Source organism: Alternaria triticimaculans (genome assembly GCF_023758025.1).
Source record: "Alternaria triticimaculans strain BMP 0046 chromosome Unknown scaffold_2, whole genome shotgun sequence".
Taxonomy (NCBI): Eukaryota; Fungi; Ascomycota; class Dothideomycetes; order Pleosporales; family Pleosporaceae; genus Alternaria; species Alternaria triticimaculans.
Window position 1 is genome coordinate 2,501,307 of NW_026055959.1, and position 25,386 is coordinate 2,526,692.

Here is a 25,386-nt window from a genome sequence, read left to right on the forward strand (position 1 = left end):
TGGGCTGTCGTGCGCGCGCATCTTTTTGGCATTGTGACTGAGTCTGACGTTGCTTTGCTTTCGGACCGGACTCTGCACACCGAGCAGGAGTCACCATAGCGCCCGTATCTATTATAGATCTACTGCACTCCTATCACACCCCCGAGTTGCAGCACCTCGCATACGACTGAGTCACAGCTCATACAACCCCGCCCAACGCGCCTGAGACTCGACAACACCAACAACATGGCGGACGCAGTCAAGGATGCAGTCAACTCGGCTGTCGAGGGCGTCAAGAACTTGGCCGTAGATGCCGAGAAGAAGGTCGAGCAGAAGGAAAACAAGGCCCCCAAGCCCAAGAAAGAGAAGAAGGCCAAGGGCGATGCTGGTGATGGTCGTCCATTGATGCTCGACCCTGCGCCGGCCTTCATCGACCACCGCATCCAGATCTTCGAGAAGCTCAAGGCGAAATACGACGAAGAGATAGCCCAAAAGCCCCGCGGTACGCTCCTCCCATAATGCCGCCGATTCCCAGTACTGACACATCACGCCTTGCAGAGAAGATCACCATTACCCTCGAAGACGGCAAGAACATCGAAGGAGAGTCATGGGTTACCAGTCCCGCCGACATTGCGCGAAACATCGCGAAGAGCTTATTCGAGCGCACCGTCGTTGCGCGTCTGGACAAGGGCACACCGGATGAGACCTTGTGGGATCTCGAGCGACCTTTGGAGAAGAGCTGCAAGCTTGAACTCCTACCATTCGACGACCCCGAGGGCAAGAAGGTCTTCTGGCACTCGAGCGCACATATCCTAGGAGAAGCATCGGAACGTAGATTTGGCTGCGACCTCTGCATCGGTCCTCCAATTGAGGACGGCTTCTACTACGAGATGGCTCTTCCAGACAACGCTGCAGTGGATCCTGCCGACCACAAGCCTCTCGAGACCATCGTCAACACTATTGTCAAGGAGAAGCAGCCATTCCAGCGCTTGACCCTCTCCAAGGACGACCTGTAAGATTGTCATCCCACGCATAAGAAGAATGCTAAAAGTTTCCAGACTCGAGATGTTCAAGTCGAACAAGTACAAGCAGCACATCATCAAGGACAAGATCGCCGACGGCACCTTCACCACCGTGTACCGAAACGGACCGCTGATCGATCTGTGCCGAGGACCACACGTACCACACACAGGGCGGATAAAGCAGTTCAAGGTCATGAAGAACTCCGCGTCATACTTCTTGGGTGACGCCAAGAACGACAGCTTACAACGTATCTATGGTGTCTCATTCCCCGATAAAGACGCAATGCAGGCCCATCTCAAGTTCCTCGAAGAGGCCGCAAAGCGAGATCATCGCAAGATTGGAAAGGAACAGGAACTCTTCTTCTTCCACGAATACAGCCCGGGTTCATGCTTCTTCCTCCCGCACGGTCAAATTATCTACAACACACTACAGGCCTTCCTGCGTGAGGAGTACTGGAACCGTGGGTACCAAGAGGTGGCATCACCAAACATGTACAACTCAGCGCTGTGGAAGATCTCTGGTCACTGGCAGCATTATGCGGAAGACATGTTCACCTTTGATGTTGAGAAAGAGAAATGGGCGCTGAAGCCCATGAACTGCCCTGGACATTGCCTGATATTCAAGCACCGCGAGCGAAGTTACAGGGAACTGCCCATTCGCATGGCCGACTTTGGTATCTTACATCGAAACGAGGCTAGCGGTGCGCTCACAGGTCTCACGCGAGTCCGTCGTTTCCAGCAGGACGACACTCACGTATTCTGTACCCAAGACCAAATCACAGAGGAAATCTTTGCACTTTTCGACTTCCTCAAGGCGGTATACGGAAAGTTCGGCTTCACATTCAAGCTGAAGCTAAGTACACGCCCGGAGGGTTTCCTTGGTGACATCGATACCTGGAACAAGGCAGAGGCCAAGCTGACGGACGCCTTGAACGAGTTCACAGCTGCCGGTGGTGGCGCTTGGGAGCTGAACCCTGGAGATGGTGCCTTCTACGGTCCCAAGATCGACATCACCATCTCTGATGCTTTGAAGCGAGAGTTCCAGTGTGCTACCATTCAGCTCGACTTCCAACTGCCCAACCAGTTTGAGCTCGAATACATGACGTCCGAAGTCATTCCCACAAAGTCCAAGGACCAGCCTCAGGCTCAGGAAGGCGGACACATTGAGCAGAAGAAGGAGAAGCTGGAAGGCGCCGACGTCACAATCCCCAAGAAGATCAAGGAGCCGCAACCAGGTTACGCTCGCCCTGTTATGATTCACCGTGCTATCTACGGATCCTTCGAGCGATTCATCGCGTAAGCTTCAGTCCCTACGAATTGCTCGAACATGTTCACTGACAAGAGTAGTATCCTCACAGAGCACTTTGCCGGACGATGGCCTTTCTGGCTCTCACCTCGTCAGGTCATGGTCATTCCCGTCATGCCTGGCGCGAACGACTACGTCAAGGAAGTACAGACAGCGCTCCGCAAACACCACCTCCACGCCGACATTGACATCAGCGGCAACACCATGCAAAAGAAGATCCGCACAGCACAACTCGCACTCTACAACTTCATCATGGTCGTTGGTGCCGAGGAACAGCAAGCAAGGGCTGTGAACTGGAGAAACCGTGACGACCAGGAGACACAACAGCGTGGTGTCATCGTGCCTCTCGATGAGGCGATAGAGAAGTTGGTCAAGTTGAGGGATGAGCGCAGCATCGAGAACAAAGTCTAAATTTTGAGTGGGAAGATATATCAGTAAGATGCATGGGAAGGCGTACGAGGTATGAAGATACGATTTGATGAAGGTGGAAAAAAGGTAGTGGAGTGTTTATGGACCTTCAGTGTCGGTTACAACATGGACCAGAAGTTGACCACAGCTATATCATCGCATGAATGATCTCGAATGAAGTACGTTTGAGCGATACCTGTTGCCCGCTATGCTCAGTATCTCGAGAGAGTCAGATGCCGTGGTTTGCCCAAACGAACATCTGTGGACAGCTGAGAAGATTACATCTTATTTAGCAACGACTCAGAACCCGGCACATATATATATCTACATTCACTGTGACAAGTGCAAATGAACATCAAAAGTGGAGTGCTCAGACGATACAAGTATCAAGATTCAAATGGAACAGACAATCTGTAAGTGGTATCTAGCGAGCGCGATGAATGATGGAAAGCATGCTTGCAACGCCGTGCATAGGTATAATAAAAACGCCTCGCGCAAAACAATAGAGCAATTCGCCAACTCCGTCGTAATCAGGTTCGTGTCCAACTTTGCCATCTCCTCTTCTCACCCCTTTGAGAGCGTGTGAAACATCAGTATACAGCATCCTGCAGATCACCATCCACCCCTAACCCTCCTAACCTTCTCCTTCCCACCAACGCGACCGGCGGTGATGCGGCGGACCCATCGCCTGATAGCCCAGCCTCTGGCCAAGGCCTGGAAAGCCAGGACATCGCTTTCCAGTTGTTGACGTCGGGCATCTTGGATTGCCTTCCAACGTCGCTGAATGATTGTGGCGGCATCGACCATCTTCTGTCGAGCCTGTGCTACTACAGCGCATTCATGCGCTATCTTCATGGCTTGGATGCGAGTACTGATCTGGCGGCGGAGGAGGAAACGACGAACAGCTGACTGGATAGTCGATGCGGCGCGGTGTGTACGAGCAAGTGGCAACAAGCGACTAGCCAGGAAGGACAGTGTGAGGAGGGTGAAGTCTCGACTTGGGATGGAGCGAGCGGTGTTGTGCTGCGGCGTGAAGAGCGCAATGAATGAGGTTGAGCAGCCGACGGCCTTGAGCTTTGCTGCCAGACCCAGACGTCCGTTTCCTTCAGTGGAGATGGTCAGGTTTGAAGGCAAGTAAGTATCTACAATGACCTCTAGGACCTTTGAATCCGCGAAGCTCGTTGTCAAGTTTGCGACGCGCAAGCCATGGAGACGAGCAATGGAGCGGGACCAAGAAAGAAGAAGACGCTTGTGGTATGCCATGCCGTCCAGCTCAGATGCCTCTTCTTCTTCGTTCTCAGAATCGAGGACTCGTCCCTCGTAGCTGTCTCGAGCTCTGTACCACTGGTTGCGGAAGCGCTCCGTCTCCTTGACCAGCTGCGGCCAGTCGACAAGACTTCCAAGGCCGCACTTGCCGACAAGGGACCAAAGAAGCGAAAGGGTCTTCTCGCGATGTCCGTCAACGATATCTTCGGCTCGGATGCCGCTGACCGCTGCGCTAGGCATGCCTGGCACATTGCTCAATGCAGCCAGGGCGACCTGGACGTTGTAGACCTTCTGGGGACGGCCAATGGCCGGGTATTTGAGGTGTTGGGAAAGGACCCAGGTGTCCTTCTGCGAAGGGTCGAGGGAGCTGTTGAGAAGCTCACCGCTGGGTAGTCTAAGAGTGACGGTGTCGTCCTGCTGTGTTCCAAGAGTGGTAGACGGGTAGAGTAGTAGCTCTACAAGACGAGTGAGCACGATGCCATCACGGAGGTCGATGGCGATGTTGTCGATCTGATAGGTGTACTCCTGTAGTGGATACTGAACATGTTCGACCTTGTAGTTGAGGTGGTTTAGGGGCCGAGTAATGTCGCCGTGCGAAGGTAGCAGCATCTTCGATAGCTGATGGAGGACCTCCACAGACGTCTTGTATGATGACGTTGTCTGGAAAAGGCAGCCTGGCAGAGCGTCCGTTGTCTTCGCTTGGTCGAGGATGAGAACCAGCATCAGACTTCGCAGTGCAGTTCGCCGCCACGACCAGCCTTGGGAGCCAAAGTCATCATCGCCGCGTGTGAGGCTTGCAATGCTACCACCTCCGGATTTGACCCGGACAGCGTCCTCGTTCTTGATGAGAAAAGCGGACAGGAAGCTTTCGATCGCCCGGCGCTCCGCGCGATACTGGCGAGAGCCATCATCTGAGCACGTGGAGCCTGTGGACAGTCGGCAGGGCGTTGTAATTTGGCGACCGACAATAGTCTCAGCCGCGGCACGTAGTGCGTTTAGATCGTATGACTTCGTCCACAGGTTGAGGAACTTCTTGCGCAGTCCGACGTCGTCCTTGAGTCTAAGTGTCTGAGCGAGGAGGTCCTTCGGTATGCTGAGTGCGCCGAACTGAAGCGAAGCCTGTAGTCGCTTGTGGAGTGATGGCATTGCGGGATCGTGGTAAATGGCAAGCATCTTCTTGCGCATCTCCTCCGGACTCTGTTCTGCGTTCGGGTCCCTGGCCGCCGAGTCAAACACGGAGTTGAGAAGCTGGGTGATGGCGACTTCCTGGTAGGTGAGCCAGTTGTCCTCGTACAATTCCGGCTGAGCCAGATCCTCTTGCAGTACTGGGTACTTCTCTCTTGACTGCGGTCGCTGGCCCACTTCGTGCAGCATGGTGATACTGCTCGCGACACTTCCAGTCTTCTGACGACGCAGAGCTGTGGGTGGCGACTTGTCGGTGTGGAAGGGCGAGGAAGATAGTGGTGCGCGCTTCGCTTTGGCCAGTTTCGCTCGTTCCGTCTTTATAGTCGTCCTCAAAGATGCCCTGCTTGTTGCGGCAGAGGCAGTGCCGTCTGCTCTTGCCTTGAGCGCCTTTGCTGGTGCATCGTCTTGAGCCACGTGCGACCGTGGTCGTTTCTGGGATCCCTCGGGCCTCTTCTTGGTGTGTAATATCCGTTCGGGCTCTTTCGGGGCGTTGAAATGTACTTTGGGTGCTTTTGCGTCGGGCTTCTTTGCATCGGCCTTGGTGAAGTTGATCTCGATGTGTACTCCGTTCTTCTTCTTCTCGACAGCTTCCATGCCCGGTGGAAGGTTCTCTTTTCCTCCTCCTGAGCCCACGACGTCACTCGAGAAGGACGAACCCTGTGACGAGCGCGATGCGGTACTCAGAGGACCTCGCTTCGGTGGTGCAGCCAGAGACTTGCGCGGTAGCTTCTTCTCCCTCTTCAACGCTGGCATGAGGTTGTTTCCTTCCTCCTCAGAAAGTGTTACCAGATCCAATCCGATATCTGGTGACGGTTCCCGAACGTTGCGCGACGCGTGTGTAGGCTGTCCCGGATGGATGGTGAAGACTGACGTGTCATCAGACGGTATGTAGATGGTCCTCCGTCGCAGGTCTTTCTTAGGGGCCTGCTTCTTGAGCTCCTTCCTCTCCAAAACGTCTTCTTGTAGCCGTACAGTCGCATTGACATCCGTCGCATGCCTGTCGCTAGGTGCGTGCGAGACACGTCTCCGATGCGGCTTCTCCGGTTGTGGTTCCTGGGCAGGCGCGACTGCCTTGGGTATTCTCTGCGCGGGGTGCGCAAGTATGGTGCTCTTCTTTGTCCTCGCAGCGGCGGGAACAACGCTGGCGCGGCTCCTCCTCTTGACCGCAAACTCGGCTTGCTGCTGCTCTTCCTCCTGCGCGACATCCTCGAAGATGTCCAGCGAGGGGTTGAAGGCAGGCTTGTGTGTGGCACGCATCGGTCGTCGCGGTTTGGCCTGGCGGGGCTTCAGTTCGGTTGTGTATTCGAGGTTGGCCGTCGTGTTGTTGTCGTCGAAGTAGGAAGGCGCGTAGTGGCTGCCATAGCCGCTGTAATAGCTGCCCGTGGAGGAATAGGGCGCCGGGCAGGGAGTGCCTGCCGTGTATCCGTACATGGTGGCGGGTAGTTGAGTCGGTCTGCTGGCAATGTGTTGTCGCGCCGGCGCATATAGGTTATGAGGGATCCTCGTCCAAGTGCGTTCAGGATCAGTTGCGTGGGTGCACGCTTAGCCCGTTGTGGCGCGGCAAGCGGGTCCCGTTTATCAACACTATCAACAGCGTCGACCGGGCAACAGCAGCCCTGCCAAACATCCGAACGACCATCACCAACTTGACGTCACTAGGCATGACGCGCTACCATAGCATACCATTCAATGCTGTACGTCTAAGGAATGCCCCGACCCGCTCTGATGGCCTTGGCCGCTTCCGACTGTGCTCTGTCCTCTGCATACCGCTGATAGATCGGCAAGTAGTGCTCCCTCTCGCTCAGCGTTTCTTTGACACTCTTCCTGCTCTCGACAGCAGATAGCCATTTCCTGAAGCGCTTCCAGACCTCTTCATCCTCCCCGCCTTTTCCTTCATCGGGAATGCCCGACCCACCCTTGAAGTGGTCGAACACCCACAGCCTATTTCCCCATGGGGCCAGGACAATGTCAATAAGTCCAAAGTCCTTGCCTGAGAAGTATGGCCCCTCAGCATCCATCTCACGTGTGAATTCCTTGAGATGGTTCAAGAATTCCTTCTGCTTCTCCTCCAAGCCATCGCCCTGATGTTGCAGAAAACGGTGGTAGGCAGGGATGATGCGACTGCCTACATAGTCTGTCCAGATCCTCGTTCTAGCTCTCTGATAGGGATCCGTCGGCATCAGGTGCGGTGTGTGCTGAGGGAATGCCTCTTCCAGGAACTCGCAGAGAACAGTACTCTCATAAAGTGGCTTGTTCTGGTATTGCAGCGTTGGGACTAGACCACGGGGGTTGAGATCCAACAGAGACTGTGGCTTGTGGTACGGGTTGACCTCAATATACTGGTACTGTATACCCTTCTCCTCCAGCGCTATCCATACGCGCTGCACAAAGGGACAGAACCATCCCGAGTACAGTTTCAGGGGGCAATCGGCTGAGTGAGCCTTCGAATATTAGCAACGAAGAAGATACTGTAGGGGTGCGTTTACTTACTTTGACTGTCGCTGCTGCAAGTCCTGTCGCTTCAGGATGAAGGTCTGCGTCAGGATGATCTTTGCCCATGGTAGTAGCGATGGTAGTTATCAGAGTTGTACAAGTATAATGTAGCTGTTGACAGAATGTGTGCTCTTACGCATATGGCGACCCCTCAAAAGCTATATAGCAGCGATCGCCATCTTTGCGGACTTCGACGCCATATACATGGATTGATCACATCATCATCAAACGTCGTGGCCATGACGAAAGTGGGGTAGCCTCCAATCGCAGCTATCCACCTTCGGAAGCTCGTTGGCACATTCCGTCAAGCGCACATGCATGTATGGACGGTGATTGCTTCCAGGCTTTTCAATGTCTGTTCTGCTTTGCACATCACGCTTTTTACACATACATTTTCGAAGTACATTGCATCGCGCATGTGTCATTGAATATGGTTATTATTGTAAATCTGCAAGCCTTCATAGCTTCGATGGAGATCTACCAAGATCTCAACATATCCCCATTACATTAACAGTGCTTATGTGCACTTACATCGACCTGGCCTTCTCCAAATCCGCCTCCTTGAGTTCCCTCAGCTTGCCGGTGTTGGCAACGCCACCTGTGACGTTCGCGCTGATGATCTCCTTTGCGTAACCCAAGAGGCCGACATCTGTGACGTAGTACGAGACGTACTTGCTCTTGATCTCAATCAGAGTCATGCGGGGGTCTTCGGGGCCACCAGTATGCTTGCCATCACCGAGATCACCGAACCATGCTGCAGCGCCACGGCTCCATACCTCCTTGATGCGGGGGTCGCTGTTGTCTGTTGTTGTGGCAGTTCCTGTGATGGAGGCCCACTCTTGTGTCTTCAGGTCCTGGAACGAGATCTGGACTTCTTTGTTTTGGTTCAAGTCGTTGAACTTTTGCGAGTGGTTGTTGGCGAGGAAGAGGAAGTCGGGACCGTCGCGGCGGGCGAGGGCCATGGAGCGACCGACGGGGCCTGACAATGGTTAGTCTAGAGCTACGTGGGATGGAACTGAGGGGATGGAGCTTGAAAGTGGAGGAATGTAGGGGTAAACATACCAACACCATTGCGGTATGTGTTGAGCATGCAAATCTTCTTGCCGTCTACCATCTCAAAGAACTGCTTGATCTGCTGATCCTTGGGGGTCTCATCGTCGTACTGCTTCGCGACAGAGGGGTCGGTCTTGGAGTTGACCTCGCTAGCCTTGAGTTGGTCCGGCATTCTGGAGATGTGTGTAGTGGAGAAGTATCGAGGAGTAGTTGTTTTAATGGGTGTTGTAATGCGAGTTGCAAGTTGAATCCTGGGTAGAGCTGTTCGTGCAGAGCGTACAAGTAGTCGAGGGCCAGCAGACATCTTGGTATAGGCTGCTCGTGATATGTACGTGGACGTAACGGTGAGATCAGAGGGTCAAGTAACAGCGGATGTTCCACGCCGACGCGAGCCCATGTGGCTGGTCGAAGGACGCCTCATAAGCAACATGACGTCGTGATGGAGCGCGTTGGGTGGGCTGGTGGCACTTTAGGTGGAGGTGGAGGCATTCTAGACATATGCATGACGATGTTGTTAATTCGCGTTAGGTGCGCGGCACGCTAAGACGCGCCCGATCGATCTCTCCCGGTAGCTGCCTTCGGGGCCGGTGTGCACAGAGTCCGAGAGGCACTCGCATACACGCATTCCATGTGAGAAGATGCCGTCTTGCCGATGGTGTTTGTTCCGTGCCAGGTACGAAAGGGTGGGTGGGTCTCAGCATCGGTAGCGGTCCTGTTCCGTACTGCAGCCACTACGCATGTCCGGAACAAAGGCACTCTATACAAGAAAAAGAATGAACAGATCTAGAGCCTACATCGACGTTAGGCTACTTACTTTGCACGTTTTCATGTTGATGTAGGCTGCAGGCCTGTTTAGTTTTTTTCATAGGTTGACGTGAAGGCTCACACATCGAAGATGTCGCTTCATCTTGATGAGTAGGATATGTAAAGTACATTCATTCATCTAAACATCTAGTCGTAGAAAGAGGATGTGGCTAACACATCAGACCGCCCTCCCGAAGTGGTCGCTCGCGACATCACTGCGGTCCCAACGCTCATCGTCGAGTCTTCTCTCTGTATTCAGTTCAACGGTCTTCGGTGCGGTCATTTCGATCCTTCCCTCGTCAATCCCACCAGTACTACTGCTCGCATTATCGTCGCTCAATCGGTGAAACTTGCCAAACTCGGAGACGTTCCCGAGCTCGAAGACTTCAGGCTGCGTGTGGGTCGATGTGAATGTTCTTTTGACATGACTTCTGGTCACACCGACAGTAGACTTTGTATGTGTAACAAAGCCCTGAAGATGGAGGGCCTTGGCAAACATCCGAAGAAGAGGTTTGAACGAGAGGGCACAAGCGCTGAGGAGATACATGCCGGGCTCTATCATTGTCCAGTTTATGAGCGCAACATGATTCCATGTTACATCTGTAAGAGGTCCGGCTTCCGCGAGGGTTTGGGCGAACACGACGGTGCGAATTATGGATGCGACGATACCACTATATATCGGTCAGCTACGAATAAGGCCTGAGAAGTACAACTGGCAACTTACACGCTTCCGGTCAGGAAAATGAGTAACAGCCCAATTCTTCTTCCAACACTGATCTTCAGACACCACACTGTTCTTAGAGGTAGTATCAAGACGGCCAAATCGGTTGCGATGTTAGGTACGCTAGAGCTGTTCGCGAAGACTTGAACGTTGAAGCATCTTCCATTCGGAATGTTCTTGTCCCAATTGAACCTGAAAGGCATGCACTGGAACCCGACAGCTACTGTGAAAGAGATCCACGTAGAAAGAATGAGAACGACTAGCGTCTTAGCAGCCAGGCGCTCGTACTTGTTGGTAAGGATATGCAAATAGAGCAGTACAACGGTGAGTTTTGGGAATGCGACAGCTGCTGGATGCAGGACCTCTTGTATCATGATGCCTTTGAAGTGCTCGGATATCTTTGCCGGATCTGTAGAAGCAATGTAGGCCATATGTCGTCCAGTGCTGGCTTTTTCGACCATGACTGATTGATATGTTAGCTGGCGCAAGCAGTCTTCAAGGCGTTGCATGCTTACCGATACCAACAATGCAAAGGCCCACCTCAGCTAGCCATGCGAAAGGAACGAGAACATCTTCGATGTTCAACGCGGTACTCGTGAGATAGCGTGAGTAGTAACGTAAGGCAACAAAAGATGTGCAGAAAAAGATCAGCAGGCAGGCTGTCGCTTTGATAGTTGGGCCTCGATCTTCGGCCAGAAACTCTGGCGAGGTATATTGCGATAGACTCATAACAAAACTAGAGAGCCGTCAGCTGCCAAAATGACTACCAGAGTCACGTATTCGGCAATCTGAAAGTAGAAAGAACGGCCACGAGCCGACTGAGCGGATATCCTGTGGGTGGGGCAAGCATCAAATACTATCGCCGCAAGTCATCTTTGCGGCGCGGTATGTGTTCATGGAATCTGGCTGGCCAGTGTATCAGAGATGCAGAAGCACCTAGCGTGTCTGTGCTAACCTCGAGGCATGTACCTTGGTCGAGGAGATCTGAACCATTGAGGTAGCTCTGGGGAACGCGCCAAAATGGATAATGGGGATATCAGACGTGTCTGGGAAGACCACATAGGCTGATGCATTGTGACAGGTCGCATGTTGGTACCTGCAATCCCAAGTTGGCAGATGGGTTTTCTTCCGAGTTTCTGGGGTATATGTAAATAAGCTTATGTGCCTGTCGTTGGTATGACGTTAGACGAACGCATAGCTTTGCGCTCACTAAATCAATAGAACCAATTACAACAAGGCAGAACTGTTCTTGATTCGTCGTCAGCAGTCCTGATTACCTTTTGTTGTTGGTGTTGGATGGGCCATCACTTCGTAGCAGCCGGTTGACCTTCCGAAGCATTGAGGGGATATCCGAGGCATGTGTGTGAGTGGAGGATACATTGGCCGTTGCCATGGATGAAACGCGCATATTCGCCCTGAATGCAGGCTGCAAGCGAGATCTAGTTTTCAACTCTGCCGCAGGGGATGTTCGTGTCGGGTCAACACAATACAGACCTGAAGGGGCTTGGGAGATCTGAAACGCAGCTTCCTGCGGTTTTCCACGCGCATGAACGGGTACATGAGGGTACCTTGCAGACATCGGATCGCGAATATGGGCGACAAAGATCGCATGCGCTCTGAACTGAAGTGCTTCATCAATCATCCGGCCTTGATGTTCTTCGCGAGAAAGTTCGCAATCTCGTACAGAACCCACCAGCCGGAACTAAGGGCGTAAGGCGCTAGTATCAGTTGACGCGACACCAACACATTGTTGCACAGTACCTGCTTGTGGAAAGTCCCAAGAGGTTGCAAGAGGTTGGTGGTATGTTCAGAGCCAGTGACGCGAGTGCTCGGTTGGATAAAGTGATGAGTTGCAGTGAGGTTGTTGCCGCGAGACTGTGAGACACCCCGAGTCAGAGCCCCGCACGAGCCACAACGCACGCACTCAGATGACGGAACCTTCACCATGGAAAGAACCGCGGCACAACTCCATCTGCAGATGTGCGAATTCTTCTGATGGAAGGACATGCAGCGACCGCGCTCAGGCCATAGGTTCCGCTACGTAATCTACCGAATTCCTTCACTAACCATTCGCGCAATGGAACGCCCTGAAGGATGCAGAATTCGAGATGTTCGCGCCCTTTTGCGATGAAGGGCGACAAACTGTTTGTTTATGTATCCTTGATATATGACTTCCTCTCATGGGTTCATCTTCGGATACGACATCTCACTTTGCTTCCTTCCATCACGTACCTCTTCGTCATCAGTCATCATGCCGAACGAAGATGCCGAAGTATATGCCCTTATACTTGAGGAGAACCGGAAGTGGATGGAGCAATATCCACTTCACGATAGCGATTGCGAAATCCACACGGCGGCTTACAAAGGCGATGTTGCTCTGGTCACATCTATACTAGAGAACAACACAACCGCCACCACGAACATCGACGCTCGTAACGGAAACGATTGTACCCCTTTACACCTCGCTATACGCGCTGATCACGGATCGGTTGTGCAACTTCTCTTGGAAGCTGGTTCAGATCCTACACTCGAAGAGGACATCGAGCCAGCCTACCAAGTTTCGCTGTCTGCACTTGACCTTGCAGCTTGGCTGGGAAAACCAAATGCATTAGCCGCGCTCCTCGACCACGATATCAGTATATCGCCATCCGCGCTGTTTATCGCCGCATCCAAGAATCACGTGGACTGCCTTGCCTTGATTCTAGAGAAGCAGGGAACTCGCGACTTCTCTGATATGTCCAGGCTAGAGGTTGTACGGCTAGCCATGGAAAGAGCGGCCTTGTGTTGGCATGTAGAAGCTTTTGAGCTGCTCCTCGACTACTACCATACAAGGTTTTCAGATCCCGTACGCCTCAACGGAAATGGGACAGCCCTAGGAAAAGCTCTTATTTGCGCCCTATACGACTACGACTGTGACGACCGATGCCGACCACCAGCCGTATACTGCCCTCTGGACAAACCCCTTGCTAGCATTATGGGAAGTCTTGTCAAAGCTGGTGCTGATGTCAATACGCGCGACCATCAAGGTCGACACTCTACAGCTTTTTGGGCTTGCTTGCACATGCCGCAAGTGCCGCGAGATGCTATACGATTTCTTCTGAATAACGGGCTGCGCGTTGATCACGTTGCACCTAATGAAACTTCGCCGCTTTGCGGCATCATTCGCGACGCGGACGATGACCCGAGTCTTGTCGAAGATCTCATCAAGGCCGGAGCAAGCGTGTCCGGTACGGACGAGGACGGCTACACCCCATTGCATTTGGTAGCAAATGCCTCATTCGCAAAAGTTCTCATCGCGAACGGCGCGGACGTTTCTGCTAGGGCCCTTCAAGGAGAGACCCCACTTCACACAGCATGTGAGCATGGCAACATATCAATAGTAAAGTTGCTACTTGACAACGGCGCGAATGTTCATGATGTCACTTCGGGAAAGACTGATCGTACCGAGATTGGGTGGACACCACTTCGCTTCGCAGTCGAATTCTTCTCTTACTATTCCAACAGTAATGAAGAACGCCTACAGCTAGTACAACTACTCCATAACCACGGTGAATATCTGCACACCACTGCTGCAGATGGCTCCACAGCGCTGCATGGGGCCGCTCAGTTTGGCAACGAGAAGCTTGTCCGCTATCTGATCGACTCTGGCGCCGATGCATGCGCCAAAACTACGTCTGGCATGACCACCTTACACTACGCAAGCAAATCCACTGAACCAGGAGATGAAGTCAGGATTACATCAATCATCGATGTACTCCTTGAACACGGTGTTGAACTGAACGCACTGAATCAGGAGGGGGAAACCCCATTGCTCATGTCAGTTTCGGAAATTGAACGCCTAGTGGGGTTCAGTCCTGCAGTATGCAATCTGCTATTAGGGAAAGGTGCGGAGAGAACCGCAAGCAACGCTGAGGGCAAGACGATGGTAGACATCGTAAACGACTCACATAGCTGGATACTCGGAGAGGACGGACTCGTGCGGAAGAAACCTCCGCCAGTACACGTAGCGTCTACCAGGGGCAGGGGCAGGGGTAGAGGAGGGTGGCGATGTGGTGAATGAAACCACATACGCCCTCTTGAAGATCGAACTTTACTTGAACATCACCATCAAAAGTCGCACATCATAATCAATCCAAACAAAATTCAATTGTAGAAGCCGAAAACCATATCCAAATTAATCATACTAACAAGTAATCCAAAGAGCATCTGCTATATGCAGACATCGCTAACAAAAAACAAGATATGGGTATATAGATGCCGCCGTTAACAACCAAATAAAGAAAAGGGTATAACCAATAAAGAAAGGGGTATATCCTCGTCAAAGTCGTTAAAGCGTAAAGAATCGTAATCGTAGCCGTGATTACCGGGCCCCCAGGGCCGGATACCAAGAGTGGAGAGAGAAAGAGGAAAAGAGATGCCGACCAACGCCATGAAAACAATAGAGTAGAGAGAAAAGTCAACCAGCGTGAACGCCAACATCCGTAAGCAAGAGCGAATAGCAGACCCGCAAGAAACAAAACGTGGAAAGAGAGGAACAACAGTTGTACAAACATAAAACAAACACCGACGAGATGATTCTCTAATCACCTCGTCGCATGAAGCCAAAACGCTTCTTTTTCTTCGCGTCCTTGGCATCTGCCGTGGGCGCATTGGGGTATCCATTCAAAGCAGCCTCAGTGTTGAGGCGTTCGGCTTCCTGGTAATCAAAGGGCATGTTCCAGCGTCTCTCGGGTATCTCTCCCAGTCTCGTGCTGCCGGAAGCAAACGTATAGCTCGATGGTGTGGCTTTGTCCAGGCGGCGGCGGAAGTGGAGGGTTGCTGGAGCCTGGTCGAGGAGTGGTGGAGGGGATAGGTAGGAGGGTTTCTCCGGGACTGGGGGAGGCTTGGAAGAGACTGCAGGTTTGGAGTGAGCAGGAGATGGTGAGCGGCGGGATGTAGGGGTAAAGGTGGGGAGCTTGGGGGTGGGCTCGTTATGGTGCTTTGGGGAGGGCGATTTGGTAGTTGTGTGGGCGTTCTCTTGAGGCCATGGTTCGCGCGGGTCGTCGAAGGAATCAACGCGCTTTTTGACACCACCACTACTGGCCTTTGGTGCTGCGCCACCTAGAGTGCCTCTGATGACACCAGATGTCTCGAGCTCGAATGGGTCGACAGGTACGTACAAGGGCAACTGCGGAGCCATCTGGATCTTCTTTGGCTGAGGGGATGCCAGCGGTGAAGAGCTGCGAGATGAACTTGACGGCGATTTCACTGAAGAAGATTCCTTACTCGACGAGCTGCCCTTGCGGGTGGTCTTAGGTCGCATGACGACGAGCCGGGGTTCATTCGAGCTTCGGTTCTTCATGGGCATGCGTGTGACTACATGACCCGAGGAACGTTGACGAGTGGAGCTCGACTTCTTCTTCTCCTTCTCAGGGCTAGTGCTGCGAGAGGAGCAGTCGTGGTGTTTGCTTGTGCCACATCGCGGGCACGGTGGAGCGCCAATGTTATGCAGCTGGAGTTGAGATTGGCTTAGTCGCTGATATAACTGGGTAAGGCTTTGTATTGCTTCACGCCGCGATGCGTCGGACAGGTGGGTCAACGACTTGTAGTCTATGTCTAGGTGACCCTTTCCGCTTTTTTGCGCGTCATGGTTCAGGAACGCTGCGATGATGGCAACGAGGCCTGTGTTTAATTTGATCAATGTCTCTGCGAGTGACTGGTGCGCGATAGCTGCATTACGTTAGTACGGCTTATGTGTTAAGTGGACTTTGTACTTACCATCGCCCTTTGCGAATCGCGGCCCGATGCCGCTGTAGTAGCATTCAGTATACTTTCCGGCCACCTCCTCTGGCCCTCTGCGCAAGCTTTTTGAGAGTTGGTGCTCGGCAGTACTTGTTGAATCAGGCGTGTCGGTATCTCTCTTTGATCTGCGCTTTCTTCTTCTTTCGCGCAAGCTTTTGAAAATATCCAGTCCATTTTGAAAAGCTTCTATGATGCCTGAGACGCATGTAGATACCTCGGCCTCTTCAGGCCTACGCGCAACATGCGCATGGTCTAACTTGACCGCCATCGCTAAAACGCAAGACAACGAACAAGGAAAAGATGCAAAGCAAAATGGAACTGAAGAGAAGGGAAGAGAAAAGGACGATAGGTATACAAAATTGCAATAAACAAAGTGCGGTCTAAGCATCCATTAGCGAGAGTGAATGAAGAGTCATCCAAAAAGCCAAATCACAACGTTAACCTCAGTCGTGTTAAGTCGAGTCAAGTCGCCGTTAACACGCTCGCCCAAGACGGGGGCCCTTACACTTATTCCGTTGGCAGCCCGACCCTGGTCTGCACACGCCCTCGAGGGCTTGCAAGTGTGTCGCAGGGCTTGCGTTCCTGCAGCTGTTACTGGGTGCTACCCACCGTCCTCGCACCGCCTAGGCCGCCGTTTCAACCTGGTGCTGTTCACGACCTGCACGTAGCCGCCTCGATATGGTGTCTTGGGAGGCAGTCGAGGTTTGACTGGACACGTGTTTCGCGCTAGCGGCAAGCGAAGACGGGATGGGGCAGGCTAGGCCGGCATCGATAAGCTTTGTGGGTCTGGTAGTGGAGGGCCGAGTGCGTGCATGTACATGTGCATTCGAATGTGCATCAAACCATCGTCCAGTGTCGTCTCGGGGGCTGGATTCCTGCGAGTTGAAGAGCATGTGCGTGCGGGGTGCATACAAGATGAATGGTTAACACGGCATGCTTCATTATTTTGTTCAATGATGGTGATACAATCAAATACACACTCGAGAAACGCGGTGGAGCACCGACCGGTGTGATGAATTGGCATTCGCAGGGATTCCCTGTCGTGCTCCATTGACACATGCGACTCCCTGTCGCTCAAGAATAATCAACAAACCCGAACGCCTCGCTATGCAATACAGAACCGTAACAGTGTCATCGCCCATCGTCCAGCTACTGCTCACCGTCTTCGACATCTTCAACAGTAACAGTCCGTCTTGTTGCAGTCTGGCCCTCAGAGCTGCTTCCAGCGACCGCAGAGCTTGAGCCTTCGGCCTCAGTCCTCTCTCCTACGTTACCAAAGCTCCAGCTTGACTCGAGAGAGCTAGGCTCTGCAGGCTTCGGCGAACGATTGGAGGGCTCATCGGAAGTAGTCGGGTTAGGAGTCGACGAAGCTGGCTGGTTTTGTGAGGCCGCGGGAGCGGACGTCGAAGGCCCTGCGTCAGGTTCCGCTACTGGCGGTGTTGTCTGAAGTTGAGGCGGTATCGAGCCACTCTCTGGCGCCGGATGTCCAGGTTGCGAGGATGGACGTGTCGCGCTTTCTTGGCTGTTCCGTGGCGCTAGGGCCATCGGCCTCAATGTCCACCCTTCCGGTAGCGTCAAGCCTTCAGGCACACCGGGATCGCCCTGTCGCAGAACGGACCCTCTGGCGAAGTAGGCTTGCGGTACGAACGAGTTCATGTTAGGTGGGTTCAATGGGGCAATAGGTGGTAGCTCTTGCCCTGTCGCGGCAGCCACGCCTGAAGCCTGCTGAAGCCTGTTGAGCTCAGCAAGAAGTCTATGGACAACCTCAAGTTGCTCGTGTTGTGCGTTGAGATGCCGCATCGACTCAATAATGTTCTGTTGTATGCGCAATATGTCGGACTGAATATCTGACGGATGCAGCGCGACGGCTCCGGGGATGGGGCCGGTGGGAAGGTTGGGAGTAGCCCATGGCGTGAAGCCCGTGTGGCCCTGTGCTTGGTTTTGATGATCTTGATTCTGCGCCGCGTTGTTTCCGTTGGCTTGCTCGCGCAATCGCTGAATCGCGTTCTGCACAGCGACATTGTCCTGTTGTCCTGGTGGTACGCGAATGTTCCCGAGAGCGATCCGAAATGGCCCGAAGTTGAACACGCGCATGTTGCCTGCTGGAGGATTTGCTTGTCCACCCTGTGGTGCAGGCTGCTGACCCTGGCCCTGGCCTTGTCCTTGTTGCCCTCCGACAGCACCTTGCTGCGCATTTCCTCCAAACATTGCTCGCAGTGCCTCTCGGTTCTGAAGGTTTTGCTCCCCCGGGTTGGCTTGATTGTTGCGTTGCGTAGTTTGTGTCGTCGCTGATGAGAGTACTGGCCTTCGGCACGTGGGACACACCTGTTGTCTCTCAAGCCAACTACGAAGACATCCGAAATGTAGGATGTGTCCGCAGGGGAGCTTCTTCGGCCGTTGTCGCTCGTCCATTCTTCGACCTGGCTGTGCACCGTCTGCGCCTGGTTGTGTCCACGGCCGCATCTCTTCGCGACAGACGATACATGTGTTCTCCCGCTCGAGTTCTTCTGCCGTCGCATCTGGATAGCGTGTGTTCATGTCGCGGGTCGCGTTTCGGTACTGGATGAAGTCGTGGATACGCTTGAGGAGGGATCGGATCGTCATGAACAAGTCTCTCATGATGTGGATTGGTATGCCGTAGAAAGTCATCAAAATGACGAAGAAGCCCAGGTAGACGAAGGACTTGACAAAGTCGGTCGCGAGATCCAAGTAGAATACCCAGCGACCCTTCTCTTCCCATCCGGGCACGTCGCCCTCGTCTTCATCGTCGTCTGCCTCAGCAGGCGCTTCAATTCCTTCTGCTGTAGCCTGCTGGCGTGCTTGTTCCCTTGCGATACGACGAGCCTCCTCTCGTGCTTTCTCTTGGCGGTGTGTAATGTATAGTTCGACGAGCGACAGTGCGTATCGTAGTAGGGTCGATATCGATGCGGTGGCCAGGAGGACGTATTCGAAGCCAAACATGACCATGACACCCGGCCGTGCCTCTGACAGGATTGAATCAATGCAGTACTGCATCATGAAGATGTCGAAGGCAACGGACAATAGCAAGGAGCTCATGAGGCGCGTGTGGAAGAGCTTTGGGTTTGCCGGAGGCTGTTGCTCGAGGAATTCGACTCTCCCCTCTCCGATCCACTGCCAGACCTTGCCTGCAAGCAAGCAGAGGAACATTGCGAAGAACCACATGCCGAGATCATCCCTGAATATGGTCATAGCCAGCAGTGTCTCGCTCACAGCGAACCAGGCCTTGTCGTACAGCTGCTCGGTCTCGATGGGGCGGAGGGGGCCGTAGAAGAGGCGTTGGAGTCCATAGCCGAAGCTCGCGGCGACGATGAGCATCAGATTGACGAGGAACATGAGCGAGCCGGTGCTCTGGGAGATGTAGACGGCGGCCGAGTAGAAGTTGGGGCGCTCGTAGTATGCGCGCATCAGCACAATGTTGGCCATGGCGGCCGAGCCCGCGACGTAGAGCTTGAGTCGACTCATGGTGCGGTGGTGAAGGTGCAAGGCGACTAGAAAGGAATGCGTGTCCCCATCTGAGGGTGATGAGACCGAACACAACCGGGGAAGAGTCGCGTTCGCGTGATGCGGCGGTGCTGGGAGAAAGGAAACGTGGAGGCTCCAAGGGAAGCTTCCTGATTCGCCCGCCAGCAATGACGTCTCGCGGGCCCGCCACGGTCTCCCGAGAGCGCGACTTCCACCTCATTCACCCATACACTCGCGTATGTTCCCGTGACATGCATTGCTCATCAGTATGTCTCAGATGATACTACTCTGCACTACTACCTCCAGAAGATACAAAATGCTGGGGAGTGCATATACCATGCCCACGTATCGTGGCACGCAATAGCGCGTATGCGTTCTACATCTATGGTACCCCATTCCATGCCGCCTTTCCATGGGACTGCTTGTTCCTCCGCACGAGCGTTCCTGCGCAAGGGCTGCACCTTGTACAAGGGAAAAACTGAACACCTAGGAGCCTACGTCGCCGTTAGGCCACCAACTTCGCAAGCTTTTATCTTGATGTAGGCTCTTGGGTGTTCGGTTTTTCCCTTGAATGGGGTGGGCTGCACGCTCCGAAGCTACCCCAAAGAGTCCGATGTCGTCCGGATTCTCCATAGTCAAGCCCTTGAGTATCCCCGCAGTAATACTTGGATCTCGGGAGAATACTCGGTAGCACAACAACCCATTGACTTACTAAGGACCGTTGTCGGTAATTTCCAGCCAAGCCACGTCGTGTATACAAGAAAAGTCTTCTTCGACTTGGACCAGGCGCAGGTATCACGAGCTTCATCGGAGAGTCTCCCGGACTTCGAGACTCGCTGCTATGTCACATCACGTTAGCAAACGTGCAAGAGATGACCGAGTGGCGCATACCAGCCTCTCCATGCATGTTCGAGAACGACACTTTCTTCTTTCCAGTACCGATTGTGGGGAACATGGAGAGCTGGTGCCGAATTTGCGGGGATCGTCATCAAGCTACTGCACCCAGCTTCGGGATTGCGCCAGCCCAGACCATAGGCTCGGGGCGCAAGCTCTTGGACTCAAATATCTTGATCACAAATGATCTTGGTGGACCCTGCTTGTTTACTGCGGAAAAGTACATAAACCTCCCATGGCTGCTGTTAGATTTGAGTATCGATCTGCAAGCTCATCATGTTTCGATCTCTTCCTCTCCTGAGCATTGCGCTTGGCAGCCTCTCCGCCGTCGGCGCACAGGAGGTGCCAGCTGTACTGACTGCCGATATCATCGAGGGCTTGGGCAACAACACTCTCTTCACAAGATGGCGCCCTACGTACCACTTCTCCGCACCGGCAGGATGGCTCAACGATCGTAGGTTTTGGCTGTACGAAGTGCATGTGAGACAAATACTGACTTCGTACCTCTATCTCTGTAGCATGTGGAATGATGTACGATCCTGCCACGGAGAGATATCACCTCCATTACCAGTGGCATCCCAACCATGTCAACTGGGGTAACATCTCTTGGGGTCATGCAACCTCCAAAGACATGATTACTTGGACAGATGTTGGAGGCTGGGAAGATGATCAGGCTCAGTCTGTTGGCACCGGTCCTTTTCCTGATTCCGACAACAGCAGTTACTATGGTCTTGGCATCTTCTCAGGCTCGGCACAGCCCTACAATCTCCAAGGACAGCAGGACGGTACTCTCATCGCCTTCTACACCTCCGTCCAGTATCTCCCCACAAACTGGGCCTTACCTTATATCAAGGGAACTGAGAGCCAGAGCATCGTCATCTCTAACGATGGCGGCGAAACCTGGGAGCAGTATGCTGGCAACCCTATTATGACCGAGCCACCCAGCGGATGGAATATTACCGGATGGCGCGATCCTTTCGTCGAGCCTTGGCCGGAGATGGATGCTCTTCTAGGACAAGAGGAGCCCCACTGGTATATGGTTCTTGGTTCTGGCATCAAGGGCGAGGGTGGCGGTGGCCGTATTCCCTTCTACAGCGCTCCCGCCAGCAACTTGACAGACTGGACTTTCCTTGGCGCTCTGTGGGAGCCCGAGAGGAACGAGACTCTTGGCTCTTTGCTTGAGACCGGAACCTATGGCTTCAATTTCGAAGTGTAAGCCAGTATCCGTTCGCTGCAATCGCTCGTGTACTGATTTTACAGATCGAACTTTTTCTCTTTGACCGATGAAGATGACGACGTTCATTACTACGTTCTAATGGTAAGTTCCGGCCGTGGCGGCTACATGTGACACATGTACTGACTTCGTGCTTCCTACAGGGTACTGAAGGCGGCAACCTTACCTGGCATCCACGTGCACAATGGGGCCTGTGGAATGAAGGCCAGGTCAACAGAAGGGACAACGGCTCTGTTGAGTTCACCCCTCTGTCGGGCGGCGCCATCGACTCCGGTCTTCTCTACGCGGTTACCAGCTTCTGGGATTCAAAGAACGACCGTCGCGTCCAGTGGGGTTGGGCCAACGAGGAGAGCAACAACTTTGCGATCAACCAGATGGGTTACCAAGGTGCCATGGCTATCCCTCGAGAGATGTACGTCATCAAGACCAAGGACCTGGTCAACACCAATGGCGGTCTGACTACAAAGGGCAACACTCGTGTTGAAGAACACAGTGATGGTACCTTCACTGGATACACCCTAGGAGCTCGTCCCCTACCTGAGGTTGTGGAAGGCTTCCACGCTGGAGCTGAGCCCCATGTCATCGAGACTGGCGACAATGCCTGTGTCTCCGGCGCGATCTCCGGCAATGGGAGCAGCCACATGCACCTCCAGGTTTCGCTTTCTGACTTCACTGGACCTGCCGGTGTTGTCATTGCCCAATCACCCGGACACGAGGAACAGACTATAGTTTGGTATTCTCCAGAGAACTACACCATCAACGTTGACCGCTCGCACTCATCTTCCATCGTTGAGTTTGCCAACTACACCATGCTGGGATTTTTCTACCCATACACATTCTCCAACGGTACCACCGAGTCTCTTCACATGGACATCTTCGTTGACGGATCTCTCGTAGAAGTCCTTGTCAACGACCGCTTCTGGCTTACGACTCGTATCTACCCTGCTCGTACCGACAGCACTGGATTCGGCATCTGGGCTGGCAACAACTCTACTGTCAAGGCTTCCGACATGAAGGTCTGGAACATTGAGACAAACGCCTTCCCAGCTAGGCCAGTAAACTCGAGCAGTGAGCTTGTATTCGATACGCCAGAGGAGACCAACAACTACATTTGGTGGCCTGGAAACTAGGGGGACTGCGACCTGAATGCGCGCGACGCAGTAATGACATGAATAACGGCGCTCTATTCCGCGACGGACGATGCGGGTATAAGGGTAAATATTGTATGTAGAATGTAATAATATGCATACCAATCATCGCAATCATCTTCCAAGTCCCATGAATTAGTCATCTCCCATCGAAGGAGAATATCCGTCGTGCCGTAGTGCAGCGCGTTACCCGTTGCCAAAATCCTGCCGCGATCTTTGTAGCCAATAAACCAAAAACTGCGCGTCCGCGGAGGACAACCACGGGGCCGTTGCTGGTGGCTCTCGGACAGTTGAAATACCCGGAAATAACCTAGTCTTCGCAGCGCCCTGGCTTTTTCTCCTACTCGGTCTAGGTCGTGGTAACAGCGGGCCTTAGGATTTCCGATGTTCTCGTTAGTACGAGAGGATTCCCCGCCGGCTTCCCCAAACAGCTTGCCCCGCAGGATATCTCCAGGGCTTGCACTTCTGGGGACGGCACGTGTAGCACCCTGAACGGGCACATGGCTAATCGTCCACCGGATAAATTGGCATTACTGCCGTTAGCAGCATTACGCCTACCGTCGGTGGCGTTAGGAATCGCATGAGGGCGGTATTAGGATATCCATTCCCAGGCGCATAAATACGTTTTTGAATGTTCACTCACGACATATAAGCTTGACTTTGTCTCCCGTATCAGACACAAGTCTTGCGATTAGATTACATCGACCAAACGAAGACAACATCGCAATACATACAATACTCACGTAAACTATTATACGACACAATGGCCAACGCAGAGGAGCAATACAAGCTCTCGCAAGAGCAAATCGACTTCTTTCTGGAGAACGGATGGTTGAAGTTGAGCAACTGCTTCACAAGAGAGCAAGCAGAAGGACTACAGGAGACGCTCTGGACGCGATTGGGTATGGATCCCAAAGACAAGTCGACATGGTACGCTTTTCTTCTTCAATTATAAGTCTCTTACGTGCAGCCTTTAACAGACATTGACATGCCGAATACAGGCACACCGAGCGAACAAACATGCCCTTCTTCAACGAATTCTCTGTCGAAGAGTTTGCACCAAAAGCCTGGGCTGGAATTTGCAACCTTGTGGGTGGCAGCGACCGCGTTGATTCTAACGCATCGACTTGGAAAGATGGCTTCATCGTAAACCTCGGAACGCCAGAGGGTCACAACAAAGTGGTACGCCCTCAAGAGCTACCTGGCTGGCACGTCGACGGAGACTTCTTTGTCCACTACCTCGATTCACCTGAGCAAGCGCTCCTGGTCATCCCGCTATGGTCAGACATCGCTCCAGGCGGTGGTGGAACCTACATTTGTCCTGCCGCCATCCCCACTGTGGCGAAACATCTATACGAGAATCCTGACGGAGTCAGCCCAAGGATGACACCAAGAGCGCAAAACCCAGAGTTTGTTCAAGAGCAAGGACTGAAGTGGTTCAACGACCTAGCTGCCAGTATGCCCGATGAGGCTTTCGTGGAAGCCACCGGTGTAGTTGGCGACGTCTACCTTTTGCATCCGCTGATGCTGCACTCAGCGTCCAACAACCAACTTCGTCAAGTCCGCGTCATTACCAACCCACCGGTGTCCGTCAAGGAGCCTTTTGTGTTTGATCGTGTCGATGGAAACTACAGCGCGGTGGAGCGCAAGACCATGAAGGCGTTGGGCAAGGACCGGATTGAGGGGTTCAAGATTACTGGAAAGAGGCAACCAGTTATCCCCGAGCGATTGCGAATTCAAGAAGAGATGAAGAGGAAGGAGGAGGAGAGGATGCGCAAGTTGAAAGAAGGAGCGGGGATAGATGAAGCGAAGGATGCAAGTCAAACGGTCGCTACTGCTGCGTAGGTTTGTAATCATCAATTGACTTTGATATCGTTGTTGATTACAGTTCAAAGAACACATCTCGCGTGCAGTGATGGCCATGTGCTTTTTTAGATAAGATAAGAACGGAAGCGTTCCGCGGTAAGATCTCACACGACCACGTTTCCTCTCGGCACACATTGCGAGTACCCCATGTAACAGAATTGATAAAAAGCGAGCCATTCAGACCTTGAACATTTGGTGAGTACCCAGCGAACCCATTTTAGAACTTTTGCCAAGTAGGGAAGCGATTGCCCCACGGGTCGGTCGGCATTTACCAGGACTACCTGGGTACACCACTAGTTGAGGGCCGATTGAAATGATACGAGCCACACCGAGTGAATCAGGTTGGAATGACCCGAGTGAAGGAACACCTGTCCTCAGAAGCTGACACTCGCCGCAGTTGGGAATGGCAAGTAGAAAGTGAACACAGATTAATAATATGCACTGGGATCGGCAGGAACTGCAAGCTAACTGCAAGCGGTCGCGAGACCAAGCGATGTGAGTGAGATGTAGAGGGGCGGCGGCGAAAGTACTAGGGAAATGCTGGACAAAGGTGGGTACAGGCATGCGGCGGGTAAGTGCAGTGGGTGGTAAGTTCAACGTGGTCTCTCAATGCGGTGAAAATAGGTGGAGGCGCAGGGACCATGCCGCTCTAGCGCTAAGCTGGTGTGAACACAGTTGCTCGAAAGTCACAGCCATCCACTTGGAATATAAAGCGCTCCTCTACCGCTGTCCTCTCTTACTTC

At 53.1% G+C, this 25,386-nt stretch overlaps 10 protein-coding genes across 10 annotated transcripts; 4 read left to right on the forward strand and 6 right to left on the reverse strand.

Annotated features, from left to right (window-relative positions):
• Window positions 1-225: 225 nt before the first annotated feature.
• Window positions 226-2,718, forward strand: THS1 (threonyl-tRNA synthetase; the record flags this gene model as incomplete). The annotated part of the gene is made up of 4 exons (XM_049363147.1): window positions 226-481; window positions 538-991; window positions 1,038-2,297; window positions 2,349-2,718. 4 exons carry the CDS (start codon window positions 226-228, stop codon window positions 2,716-2,718), a joined length of 2,340 nt encoding a protein of 779 aa, XP_049225739.1.
• Window positions 2,719-3,327: 609 nt separating this feature from the next.
• J4E78_002502 (uncharacterized protein) lies at window positions 3,328-6,597 on the reverse strand (the record flags this gene model as incomplete). Its single annotated transcript, XM_049363148.1, has 1 exon — window positions 3,328-6,597. The coding sequence occupies one exon, from the start codon at window positions 6,595-6,597 to the stop codon at window positions 3,328-3,330; it is 3,270 nt and encodes a 1,089-aa protein (XP_049225740.1).
• A 269-nt stretch (window positions 6,598-6,866) lies between these two features.
• Window positions 6,867-7,799, reverse strand: J4E78_002503 (uncharacterized protein; the record flags this gene model as incomplete). The annotated part of the gene is made up of 3 exons (XM_049363149.1): window positions 6,867-7,607; window positions 7,657-7,700; window positions 7,796-7,799. The coding sequence occupies 3 exons, from the start codon at window positions 7,797-7,799 to the stop codon at window positions 6,867-6,869; spliced, it is 789 nt and encodes a 262-aa protein (XP_049225741.1).
• Window positions 7,800-8,186: 387 nt separating this feature from the next.
• On the reverse strand, window positions 8,187-8,884 carry J4E78_002504 (uncharacterized protein; the record flags this gene model as incomplete). The annotated part of the gene is made up of 2 exons (XM_049363150.1): window positions 8,187-8,638; window positions 8,722-8,884. 2 exons carry the CDS (start codon window positions 8,882-8,884, stop codon window positions 8,187-8,189), a joined length of 615 nt encoding a protein of 204 aa, XP_049225742.1.
• Window positions 8,885-9,694: 810 nt separating this feature from the next.
• Window positions 9,695-11,230, reverse strand: J4E78_002505 (uncharacterized protein; the record flags this gene model as incomplete). Its single annotated transcript, XM_049363151.1, has 4 exons — window positions 9,695-10,187; window positions 10,241-10,700; window positions 10,753-10,973; window positions 11,193-11,230. 4 exons carry the CDS (start codon window positions 11,228-11,230, stop codon window positions 9,695-9,697), a joined length of 1,212 nt encoding a protein of 403 aa, XP_049225743.1.
• Window positions 11,231-12,488: 1,258 nt separating this feature from the next.
• J4E78_002506 (uncharacterized protein) lies at window positions 12,489-14,297 on the forward strand (the record flags this gene model as incomplete). Its single annotated transcript, XM_049363152.1, has 1 exon — window positions 12,489-14,297. The coding sequence occupies one exon, from the start codon at window positions 12,489-12,491 to the stop codon at window positions 14,295-14,297; it is 1,809 nt and encodes a 602-aa protein (XP_049225744.1).
• A 519-nt stretch (window positions 14,298-14,816) lies between these two features.
• J4E78_002507 (uncharacterized protein) lies at window positions 14,817-16,286 on the reverse strand (the record flags this gene model as incomplete). The annotated part of the gene is made up of 2 exons (XM_049363153.1): window positions 14,817-15,946; window positions 15,995-16,286. 2 exons carry the CDS (start codon window positions 16,284-16,286, stop codon window positions 14,817-14,819), a joined length of 1,422 nt encoding a protein of 473 aa, XP_049225745.1.
• An 881-nt stretch (window positions 16,287-17,167) lies between these two features.
• Window positions 17,168-19,501, reverse strand: J4E78_002508 (uncharacterized protein; the record flags this gene model as incomplete). Its single annotated transcript, XM_049363154.1, has 1 exon — window positions 17,168-19,501. The coding sequence occupies one exon, from the start codon at window positions 19,499-19,501 to the stop codon at window positions 17,168-17,170; it is 2,334 nt and encodes a 777-aa protein (XP_049225746.1).
• A 1,170-nt stretch (window positions 19,502-20,671) lies between these two features.
• J4E78_002509 (uncharacterized protein) lies at window positions 20,672-22,759 on the forward strand (the record flags this gene model as incomplete). The annotated part of the gene is made up of 4 exons (XM_049363155.1): window positions 20,672-20,849; window positions 20,914-21,607; window positions 21,656-21,713; window positions 21,773-22,759. The coding sequence occupies 4 exons, from the start codon at window positions 20,672-20,674 to the stop codon at window positions 22,757-22,759; spliced, it is 1,917 nt and encodes a 638-aa protein (XP_049225747.1).
• A 598-nt stretch (window positions 22,760-23,357) lies between these two features.
• J4E78_002510 (uncharacterized protein) lies at window positions 23,358-24,622 on the forward strand (the record flags this gene model as incomplete). The annotated part of the gene is made up of 3 exons (XM_049363156.1): window positions 23,358-23,366; window positions 23,454-23,707; window positions 23,779-24,622. The coding sequence occupies 3 exons, from the start codon at window positions 23,358-23,360 to the stop codon at window positions 24,620-24,622; spliced, it is 1,107 nt and encodes a 368-aa protein (XP_049225748.1).
• Window positions 24,623-25,386: the final 764 nt, after the last annotated feature.